Source organism: Gymnoscopelus braueri, assembly GCF_963280865.1.
Source record: "Gymnoscopelus braueri genome assembly, chromosome: 3".
In the NCBI taxonomy this organism is placed as follows: Eukaryota; Metazoa; Chordata; class Actinopteri; order Myctophiformes; family Myctophidae; genus Gymnoscopelus; species Gymnoscopelus braueri.
In genome coordinates, this window is record NC_137612.1 from 13,617,493 (window position 1) to 13,629,775 (window position 12,283).

The 12,283-nt window shown below is 44.1% G+C and overlaps 1 protein-coding gene across 4 annotated transcripts in view; it reads left to right on the forward strand.

The window, feature by feature from the left end:
* srgap2 (SLIT-ROBO Rho GTPase activating protein 2) overlaps positions 1 to 12,283 on the forward strand; it is a 101,176-nt gene that overhangs the window by 42,302 nt on the left and 46,591 nt on the right. For all 4 annotated transcript variants that reach the window (XM_080423932.1, XM_080423933.1, XM_080423934.1 and 1 more), the window contains exon 2: positions 530 to 722. In XM_080423932.1, the coding sequence (XP_080280058.1) occupies positions 530 to 722 (193 nt within the window). The remainder of the gene's footprint in view (positions 1 to 529; positions 723 to 12,283) is intronic.

A 12,283-nucleotide genomic window follows, 5' to 3' on the forward strand; every position in this document is an offset into this window, starting at 1 on the left:
TGGATCCAAATATTGTACTTTTACTCCACTACATTTATTTGAAAACTTTAGTTACTAGTTACTTTGTAGATTTTGATTATTATTACAAAACATACATTAACCACTTCAGCTCTGTATACATTTCGGCCATTTGAAAATAGCAGATCTACAAGCTCAAATTGTGAGCTTGTAGATTTATATTTTCAGTTTTATACATTTGAAAACTTGAAATGGGGACATTCTGCATAATGAGTACTTTTACTTTTGGTACTATAAGGACATTTTGATGGCAATACTCTTGTACTTTTACTCAAGTAAATTTTGAATTCCGGACTTTTTCCACCACTATTTACCGCACGACTTGCCTCACCCAAGCCGTGCTACTCATACATACGCTGAGTTGGCGGTGCCCGGGAATCAAACCCATGACATGGTGGTTCCAAAGGCGAGAGCTCTACCGACTTGAGCGACCCGGACTAAACTATGGATACCAGGTATAAAGTGGTCTAAATGTCTCTCTCTCTCTCTCTCTCTCTCTCTCTCTCTCCAGAGATCCGGGCTCAGCTGGTAGAGCAGCTGAAGTGTCTGGACCAGCAGTGTGAGCTGAGGGTGCAGCTTCTGCAGGACCTGCAGGACTTCTTCAGGAAGAAGTCTGAGATTGAGATGGACTACAGCCGCAACCTGGAGAAGCTGGCCGAACGCTTCCTCACCAAGACACGCAGCAACAAGGACCACCTTCTCAAGTACGGAGCAAGCACACGCACGCACGCACGCACACGCACACGCACACACATGTACACACACTCGCACGTCCACACACTCGCACACACAAACACCCACACACACAAACACCCACACCCACACCCTACAGTATCTCCCCCACATCTCCTTCCTGTTGCATTTTTAAGCAGCTTAGATAAGAGTTAGAGACAATAGATCACATCTCTATGAGCAGAAAGGAGAAGTGGGGTTGACTGAGGTAGAGAGAGAGAGGGGGGGAGAGAGGGAGGGAAAGAGTGATAGAGAGAAACAGGGAGAGTGAGAGAGAGCCAGTGTGGAACCTAAACCGAACCGAACCGTGTTGTACATGAATCAGAATCGGCTTTATTGTCACATCACAGATTTACAGAAGTAAAACAAAGTGGGTGAAATTCATTTCAGAAGGAGGGAGGGGGGGGGGGGGGCAAGGTCGAAGAGAGATCAATCAAAGAAAACAAACAAATTATTTACACATATTTTGTACCTGAGATATACAGTAAAGGTGCCTGAGCATAGCAGCAGATGCATATATACTGTGATATACTAATAATGTGTGTCACAGCTGGCTCATGGCCGTGACAAATATTGTGGAGGAGACCAGGGTACAATGTAACACAAGCCGATTCTACGAAATGTCTTCTAAATCCCAGATTTAAAAACAGTTTTCTGAAAAAAAGTATGTTTCTATATCAGTGGTTCTCAAACTTTTTCCTGTCAAAATGTATTTGGCCGCCGACCCCCATCTCAAAATATGTTGTTCCAGGGACCCCCAAGAAGCAAAGATTTGAGTTACAAATGTTCGCTTTAAAACAATATATATTCAAAGATTTGCACATATTTTCACGATTTTTCAAAAATGGCAGATCTACAAGCTCATAGCGCGGCACTCGGTGCCGCACTATGAGCTTGTAGATCTGCTATTTTTGAATAGCCAAAGTGTAAAATAATGCTTTTTAGCTCAAATAAAAAAGTGACACGGATGCGTTCCAGGTCTTAATGGGTTAAGAAGAAGGCCTAATGACAACAACTAAAAGATGATGAACAAAACATCTTAACGGATCCTATGAGGAGTGTAGTCAGTGCATCAGTAGTGTAGATGTGCATGTGTGGTGCGAGGTGTGTGGATGGAAAGTAACAAACATAATCATCAGAAGGGCATGGAGACTAGGGGGTTGAGCTGGTGGAGACAGGTCTGTCGTCCTCAGGATCTCAACAGACACTGGTTAAGAGCAGGGATTTCATAGCCTCCTGGAGGCACCGGGACCAGGTGCTCTCCAATTAGTCATCAGCCCAGAAGGCCACACCCTGCTCACCTACAGGGCAAGAGTTAAATGCAAGGCATGCACCCCCACAACCACCCAGCCTATAATATGGAGCATCACATATTATATACTAATGATATACGGTTGTTAAGGTACAGTCAGACATTAAGCTACAGTATAAGAATAACACAACAAAGTCATGTGGACTTGTCTCCATTGTGGTCCTATGTATTCAATTCATCAACCTAGCATAACAAATGTACATACTTTGTGACAGTCAGTCAGTCACTCCCAGTGCAGACAGACAGACAGACAGTGTCTCTCCTCCTTCCTTTGTGACACTCACTCACTCCCAGACAGTGCAGACAGACAGCCAGCGATGAGGCCAGGTATCACGTTGCTTCGTTCTGCCTCCCTCCACAGATTCAACACAGAGACACACATCTCCACACATCTCCATTACCCCACAGTCAGCGATGTTCAGGCCTTTCATATTTTACTGGCCGAGTTGGTTTCAAATCAAACGGTCCATCGAGTAACTTGGACACAAAGTTGCCGACGAGCTTTTAACAAACGGACACAACAGAGCCAGAGGGGCTCAGCTCAGCTCTGGAATGGAATGGAATGGAATGTGCTGCTTTTGCTGTTCTGTTTTCCAAGTGGTGTAAAATATTTAATCAGTCCCCCTTGTTGCCTCCGTACATCTACTGTATATCGTCTCTGTCGAGGCAGAAACCTCTTATCTCCATATTCTAACCTTTTTTGCTTGTTTTGTAAATTAACGTCCTACTTGATCACAGCGTCACACAAAAAACATCAAAAGTAGGAGATCTACAAGCTGGAAACGCGACGCTTCGCGCCGATTTGTCATGAGGTTTCCACCCGACAGAGAGGATGTTATTTAACGCGTGTAGCTTCTCTCACAACGTTTTAGAACAAACGTAATGTCCGTTATCTAACTGTATAACTCTGCACCCAGATAGAAGTCAAGTGGAGCAGGAACAGTGGTGTTGTGCTACAATAGTTCCTAGTTGTCATTGACGAGACGCACACATTCAAATCAGAACGTAACGTCCTGCCCTGCCCTGTACTGTCTGTCTGTCTGTCTGTCTGTCTGTCTGTCTGTCTGTCTGTCTGTCCTGTCTGCCACAGAACACAGATTAGATCACAGATAAGAGGGCGGTGCCAACTGGCAAGCTGAACTACGCTCGCCTAGAGGTTTTTATAGCATTTTGTTGAGTGTGTGTGTGCGTGTGTGTTTGATTGATTGATTGAAATTTTTATTAGGCAAAAAATTTTAAAACAACACAGTTACATTTATAATACTTTTGTCTAAAAGGTCCGACCAAAAAAAGTCCTTGCGGACTTGTTTCCGTTGGGGTCCTTGAATTAATTTCATAGACGAAAAAAAAAAGCGTGCGTGCGTGCGTGTGTGTGTGTGTGTGTGTGTGTGTTGGTTTCAGTGCCAGAAATGCCAGCTGGTGATTTTGTGCTCTAACTACTCTGCAGTGTCTTGCTGTGTGTGTAACCTTGCCCAAAAGCAGACTGTCCCTCTCTCTCTGTCTCTCTCACACACACACACAGAGAGAACAGATCTCATCAGGTTTTAGCAGCATGGAGTGTGTAGGTGTATTAATTTAAACCCTGGAGTCCCTGTATTCTGGCCATGTCATTATACGCCAAAAATAGCAGATCTATGATCTTCTATTTTTTACCGTACAATTAAGTAATGGCAACAGTTATGGCTAACTGTTAAAGCTACAGGCTAGTGATGCTCTTTGATTTGGGCTTTTATGGTTTGATATTTGTCAGGTATTTTAGGTTGTTTTTTCAGTAGTTTTATATAGTGTACTTTCATGTGACGTGCTGCGTGCTAAAATGTATTGTTGCTAATGCTATATGTAAGTTATTGGACTATTTATGTTTAGGTATGCTGCAAGACCACATTGGAAACAAGTGTTTCATTACACTTTAATGTGTTTATCCTGGATCCTTAAGACATATTGTGATTTTACTGGTACTTGTACTTTGTTTTACCAAAATCAAATAAAATCAAGTATAAGATAGGGCTTAAGTGATTACACTCCAATGGTGGTTAGATCATGACCTGATGATATAATATAATTTATCGTAGTTTTATGTTTTGCGAAACATTGGTTGTATCCGTTTCTTGTGTTGCTGGTTTGTTTAGTGTGGTTGCTGGTCATTGGTGTCACATGTTCTTTATTTTAGTGACAGTGTGATGTCACCGGGGGCTTGGCTGAGTGAGGACACTCTGGAACATTCCAGAGTGACAACACAAGCTAGAGGCCGCTGGTTCTCAAACTGTGGTCCGGGGACCCCCAGTGGTCCATCCGTGGGGTGCTAAATGATTGATAGTCAGGAACCAAATGGACCCTTACTTACCAGTCCTGTAACTCTGAGAGTACAAAATGGAACCAAATGGACCCGTAAGGGTTCATTTGGTTCCATTTGTACTCTCAGAGTTACAGGATTAGATAAGAAATAAGATAGATAAGTACCAAACTGGGGGGGTGTGGGGGTCCTTTAAATAAAAAAAGGTTGAGAAACACCCAGATAGAGGAAGAGTGGAACAACCATAGGAATCTCCCCTCTTCTGCTTTTATTCTCTCTTTATCTATCTCCTGTTTCCTGTTAGCCCTGAACCCGTCGTCCTCCCCCCCCCCTCTCTCCCTCTCTCCCTCCCTCCCTCCCTCCACGATCACCTTACTCTTTTTTTTGCTCTCTTCCTCTTTTGTCATTCCCCCCCAACACACACATGCACACGCACACGCACACACACATTTTCCACACACCCCCACACACCACTTCCTCCATGGTGTGTAGCTGTGCTGTGTGTGGATGCAGACACACACACACACACACACACACACACACACACACACACACACACACACACACACACACACACACACACACACACACACACACACACACACACACACACAAACTCACACCAACTCACAGCAGACATTAGGATCGATAGGTCCTCTAAACGAAACCTTAACCCCTTCCCGCCAGAGAGGACAGACCGACCCCCCTTCCCACCCTGCAGACAACCCTCATCTCCACACACGCGCACACACACGCACGCACGCACACACGCACATATGCACGCCTTTGTATTCCTATACTCGTGAGGACATCAACATTTATAGACGCCGATTGTTTTTGCAATCTTCTGTTTTTTTACCCTATAACCCCAAAGCCGAACATAGACGCCAACATTCTACATGAAGCTCACAATGAGTTGCAGTGTGACACATTGTGAGCTTGTAGATCTGTTATTTGCTGTGCGCAGCAAAGTATGAATCAGGCATAATAATAATAAGGCTAGCTAACTCTAGCGCTAAAGGCTAATTAATTGCCCATTGTTTGATAATGCCAAAAAAGAGCAGAGCGTACATTCTCATAAAGCTTTAGACTGTGGCTGTTGTTAATCCTCCTTACACTCTCCCAAGGGTTTAAAGGGATATTACACCCCATTCTCTATTTATTTAATTATTTATTTTATAGTTGTTGTTTTTTACAGCTTGGTAAAGCTGTCAACAAACAGACGCCGCAAGTAGTCATCACTTTCTCGTTACTTTCTCCCTATTGGCTTAAGGCCAGCCAATGAGGGGTCGCCAATGGCTTCCCATACTCTGAACCACCAAGCCCCCAGAAGGGTAGTAGAACAGTCGCCTGGTGGTCAAATCTAGGATTGCAAGACTTCCGCATTTGAGCGTTGTCAATCAAATCATCACAAGGTAGCCACGCCCCTCCTACAGCATACCCTACTTTATCATCCATTTTAAAATAAATGGGACCATAATTTACCAAAACGCATGTCATGGTGATTGAAAGAAGACTTTAAACTAGCGACTGGAAGCATACAGTATTTATGACGATAAATACATTTATAATAAATAATGATTATTATGGTCATAAAATCAAAGTTTAAAGTTCGGCAAAAACCCATCCGCTTGAATGGAGCCTAAATTGCTTCTGACACCAGCCGGGGTGAAACAGCGAGACTACAGGCCATTCATATGAACTGTCACTTCCTATATATTCTCAATTTACAACTTGGATGCTATGCTAGCCCCTTGACAAAATACAGACACACACACAACACAGACACAGACACAGACAGACACACAAAACAGACACAGACAGACACAGATGCACTTGTTGTCTTTATATTGGTAGCCAAGCTGTAAATGACATTTCATGTCAGTCTTTTTTTTGTTATTCTCTCTCTCTCTCTCTTTCTCTCTCTTTCTCTCTCTCTCTCTCTCTCTCTCTCTCTCTCTCTCTCTCTCTCTCTCTCTCTCTCTCTCTCTCTCTCTCTCTCTCTCTCTCTCTCTCTCTCTCCTCCCTCTCTCTCTCTTCTCCCTCTCGCCTCCCTCTCTTCTTTCTCTCTCTTTTCTCTCTCTCTCTCCAACAACATCTGTGTGTTTAACAGTCATTCCCCCTGCATTACATCTGCTGCTGCTCAGTCCTACTAGTGCCACGCTGGAATCTCTGCTATTTTCCGCTTTTGTGGTGTGTGTGTGTGTGTGTGTGTGTGTGTGTGTGTGTGTGTGTGTGTGTGTGTGTGTGTGTGTGTGTGTGTGTGTGTGTGTGTGTGTGTGTGTGTGTGTGTGTGTGTGTGTGTGTGTGTGTGTGTGTGTGTGTGTGTGTGTGTGTGTGTGTGTGTGCGCGCATGTTTCTCAGTACAGCTAAAGCGTTGATGGCCGCTCCAAGCAATGTGGGGTATGAGGGTTTTTAGGGGCTTGTGTGTGTGTGTGTGTATGGTGGTCCCATGGGAGACTCCTGGTATTCTTGCTATTTGCTGGCAAACTGTGTGCAAGTGTAGGGAGGGGGGGGGTTTACACGATTTAACCCCATTGTTTGTGTGTACTGTTGAGTTGTGTGTGTGTGTGTGTGTGGTGTGTGTGTGTGTGTGCGTGTGCGTGTGCGTGTGCGTGTTTCCTGTGTGCACCTTTTCAGGCTGACAGGGTTATTGGAGACGAGGCTTGTAGTTCTACAAGCCTCGTCTCCAATAACTCTGTCATCTTGAGGAGTTTCAAAACCTGTTGCCTTTTTATATGTTTTTACACACAGAATACCGTCTCTGTCGGCTGGAAACCTCATATGTTCCAAAACTCTTACTTTTCCAGGATTCCAATTCAAAAGCAGATCTACAAGCTCGAAACACGTCGGCTTCTTTAATTTGTCCGTTGTTGTTGAACAAGGAACCCCATAAATAGCTCTCGTACAAATTGAACCAAATAGACCCTTAGTCACGGGTCCATTTGGTTTAGAGTTACAGACCTGTAAGGGTTTACAGTAATCAAGGTAAACACGAGGTCATACATCAAATGCATAGAGATAGTAATCTAGGATCATAGGTAAACCAAGAGCCTATCATCAGTCTGAACAATACAATATTAGAAATAATAATAATTTGTATATTGAAACTATACAAACTATAGGATGCCAGGTCAACACATGAACCTACAGTAGCATCTGTTTTGACCAAGTATACAGGGCTTAAAGGGTTAACGTTCTCTGGAGCACACACTCTGTGTGTGTGTGTGTGTGTGTGTGTGTGTGTGTGTGTGTGTGTGTGTGTGTGTGTGTGTGTGTGTGTGTGTGTGTGTGTGTGTGTGTGTGTGTGTGTGTGTGTGTGTGTGTGTGTGTGTGTCGTCTCTGGAGCACACACTCTGTTTTCACCCTGACCGTGTGAGTGTGGTTGTATGTATATGTGTATATGTGTGTGTGTGTGTGTGGTTGTATGTATATGTGTGTGTCTGCGTATATGTGTGTGTGTATATGTGTGTGTGTGTGTGTGTGTGCGTCACCTGATGTCTGGCTGATAGCTGCAGGCCAGAGGTAGAAGGTCATGTGACATGTAGCAGCTGGGGACAGTTTGTTGGGTCAGAGGTCAGCGATGTGGGAGAAGTTACTGACATTTAGTTATTCTCAAACAGCCAAAGCATATCGTTACTGTCAGGCAGAAACCTCATATCTCCATATTCTTTTTTTTTTCTTTCATAAATCAACGTCCTACTTGATCATACTACAGTGTCACACAAAAGCATCCAAAATAGCAGATCTGCAAGCTCGAAACGCCTCGCTTCGTGCCACGTTGTGAGCTTGTAGATCTGCTACTTTTGATGTTTTTGAATTTGAATCCTAAAAAGTAACAGTTTGGGACATATGAGGTTTACACCGTCACCCACAGAGACGATATATAGGGCTGAAGTGGTTAACACATTCTGTGCCAGCATTTTATTATAACAGAATACGTTCGGTGCCAGAAATCTCACCGTTGAGCTGCGCAGCGCTGTTTAAACTGTAGACTCCACGACGTGCATTCCATGTGAAAAAAAGCATGCCTCCATTTTGCCCGATGGTCCTGGCTAACGCCTGGAACAATAACATCTCTCACGCGAGTAACAATGGCGGAGCGATCGTTATAGGGGTTTTAGAGAAGGAGATAGAACGGAAGCGGATGGGAGCCATGTTTTTTGACACAGTGATCCATCTGTCCTATCCTTCTCAGAATCACCATGGGTGATTCCAGAACTGCTCCAGCCCCTCCCGTGTGGAAAAAAACGAAAAAAAAACTGAAAACACGGTTCAGACCGTGTTCGGCACCAAAGCGCTACTTTGTGAAAACACGGTTCAGACCATGTTTGGCACCCGATGTGTTAATATATGTTTGGTAATAATAATAATAAAAATCTACAAAGTAACTAGTAACATAACGTTTTCAAGTAATTGTTGTAGAGTAAAAAAAGTACAGTATTTGACCCTGAGATGTAGAAGTAAAAGTGTTGAAAATTGGAAATACTCCAGTAAAGTAAAAAAAACAACAACTTGCACACAATTGTACATACGGTAAGTGTACTTGAGTAAATCTACTTGATTACTTCCCAACCGCTGCCAGAGGTATTTAAGGTCAGGTGACATTTACCACCAAGCAGCCTGAGGACACAGTTTGTGGCGCTGTTAGTTACCACAATCCGTTGCCGTGGTGATCTGTGTGCGAGCGGGCAAAAGGCTGATGGCACCATCACATGGTCGAGGGACTGTTGAGCGAATAGAGGAACTTTTCTCTGTCGGGCGGAAACCTCATATATGTCCAAAACTGTTACGTTTGAGGAACTCAAATTCTAAAACATCAAAAGTAGCAGATCTACAAGCTCGAAACACGTCGCTTCCCGCCACGTTTCGAGCTTGTAGATCTGCTACTTTTGATGCTTTTGTGTGACTCTGTAGTGTGATCGAGTAGGGCGTTAATTTACGGAAAAAACTAAAAAGTTAGAATTCGGCGATAAGAGGTTTTTCCGCCCAACTGCAACGAAACTGTGTGGTTGTGTTGAGTCAGTTGAGACACGATGTTGGGCAACAACAGACGCGGTTGGTTGTTGTTGTTGTCGGGCAGAAACCTTGTATCTCCATATTATTTTCAAGGCCCTTAACGCTCTACTTCCTCATACTAAAGTGTTGCGCAAAAAAATTGACGATCTACAAGCTCACATGACTAGACTATTTTTATTCATTTTTTGAAAGTGAAAGTGCTTAAGTGCCTGTGGTTTTATACACACATTAGTGGTAGTAAATCTTTATTTCGGTCCATTTAAAAGAGCACGTTATACATACATACATTTGAGTCCACTAATGCTAGTGGCTAGTAGCAGCCGAGGCTTATTTTGCCTACCCTTTTTTAAACAACTTAGGTTTAGAAAAAAAAGAAAATGTTGTAACACATTTTCAAACATTGGTTTAACTAAGTTAAATACATCGGACAAATTGATAGAATAAAAATAAATCTAAGCAAAAAACTTTTTCAAAGCTTTTACATACCCTATTCAAAGAGTGACAAAAGTTCCAAAAGTAACAAAAGTTTCAAAACAAAACGAAAATATCAGTTTCAAACACTGATATAACGAAACTGAAAGCTTTGGATAATTCAAAAGGATCCAAGCGAGAGACTGTCCAAGAACAGCAAAGAAAATCATTAAAGGGATAGTTCACCCAAAACAATTATATTGATCAGTCACCCCATGGAGACTTGAATTCATGGATATGTTTTAGTTTTTGTCTCATTACTAAGCCAATTATTTGATGACCAGTGGACCGGTAGGCAGCGGTTCCTGTAGGAGACACAAAGGAGACTCTTTGTGTCTCCTACCGGAGTCTCTGCCGGTCATCAAATTATTGTCTTAGGAATGCGACAAAAACTAAAATACATCCATGAATTCAAGTGTCCATGGGGTGACTAATCAATAGGAAAAAAAGTCCTTTTGGGGGTGAACTATCCCTTTAACAAGAGCTTGTGATTGGATCCATTTAGAGCGCCAGGTTCTTTTTTCCAAGTTCCTGATTTTTTTTTTTTTTTTTACATACAAGGTTTCTGCACCCGACAACCACGAGTTACAGAGACGCACACAAAGCAGAGCGGAGGCGGACGGAGGTTTTTGTGGGAAGGACGTATTTTTCAGCCCCGAAAATGATTTTCGATCCAAGTTGACAAAGTATTAATGTGGAGCTCTGAGCCTCCCTTCAATATTCCTCTAATGAAACAATGTTAGTCATCGTAGCGTCTGGCCGGTGACAGCCAGTACCAGGGTAATCACATCACTCTGGGTGACTCAACGCCCCCCCCCAGAGCCCCCCATCCAGAGCCCCCCATCCATCCATCCAACCATCCCATCCCAGACACACAACAACCCCCCCCCCCCCCCCCAAATACCCATCGGTCAAAGACATCCTCTGTCTCTCTCTGACCTTATGGACTTGGGTCACTGCTGCGATTGCACGACCCTGTGTGTGTGTGTGTGTGTGTGTGTGTGTGTGTGTGTGTGTGTGTGTGTGTGTGTGTGTGTGTGTGTGAGTGTGAGTGTGTGCGCGCACGCACACACTGTAAGTATGATCTATATGCCTTAAGGCCTTGTGCTCTCACTACCCAGTTAATTGTGCTCTTTAGGGGCACAAAGGCCTTCTTTCAACCCCTTTAGACGCACTCATAATCCATTTGACCCTCTAGATCATGCATTGATCATCTGTGAGACAGACACACACACACACACACACACACACACACACACACACACACACACACACACACACACACACACACACACACACACACACACACACACACACACACACACACAGATAAACACTCTGTGAGAGACACACATACACACATAAACACATACACACACATAAACACTCAGTAGGCGGGGCATTGACCACATGCACCATTTTGCTATGACTTCACACTGGTAACAGTAAAGTCTTTGGAAGATCTTCTTTACACTGCGTTTGGCCCATACAGGCTCTTTAAGACCACAGTAACTTTTAAAAGAATGCCGATGCATCACACCTCCATGGCTAGTGACCAGGTGCGTAGGACGACCAGGAAAGATGGTGCGTTGAGTCAATCTGCCTGCTAGACACAGTGTTGGGTCAGTCTGTGTTTGTGTAGCCTCGATCTCCAGGCTTTTATTTTCCTTCGCGTTTTGCTCAAAAATAAGAGCCTGGACCAGCCTGTTGACGTTCCTGGAATAGGAAGTGGGTGATTTCCCCAACCAACCAGAGCGCAGTGGGCGTTGCTCCAAATGTTGTGACGTCAGGGCTCTCAATGCTGTACATTGGGGGAGGTGGAGGGGCGCGGGGGCGGGAGCACAGATCGGTGAACCAATGGGATCCGGCGGATTCTCTCTCCGGAGATTTTGAACCCGCCCCTCTAGACAAGATATCAGACGCGCTAGGGCAGCCTAGTGTTTGTGTAACGCCCGGGATTCAAACCTGGGTCTCCCGCTTGGAAAGCCAACATCTTAACAGCTAAGCCAAAGGGAATTCCCTATCCACAAGTTTCCTAGGCACGTTGTGGGCATCACTTCCTGTCGATTTGATCAGGTATCGGGGATCAAATCGACAGGAAGTGATGCCCACAACACCCTGAAACTTGTGGATAGTTCAGGGGATATATTTGACTTTTAGGCCATCAGGCTGAGGTTGTGAGCCACTCTACATTTGGTCACAGTGTTGAGTCAGTCTGCCTGCCAGACACAGTGTTGGGACACAGACACAGTTTGTTGCCGTCAGCCTGTCTGGCAGAAACCTCTTATCTCCGTATTTTCAAGGCCCCAGCGCTCTACTTCGTCATACAAAAGTGTTGCGCAAAAGTAGTGAAAATAGCCGATCTACAGGCTCACAACGTGGCATCCCCCCCCCCCCCCCCCCCCCATACTCCCTTTATTTCTATTTTTGTGACAGCT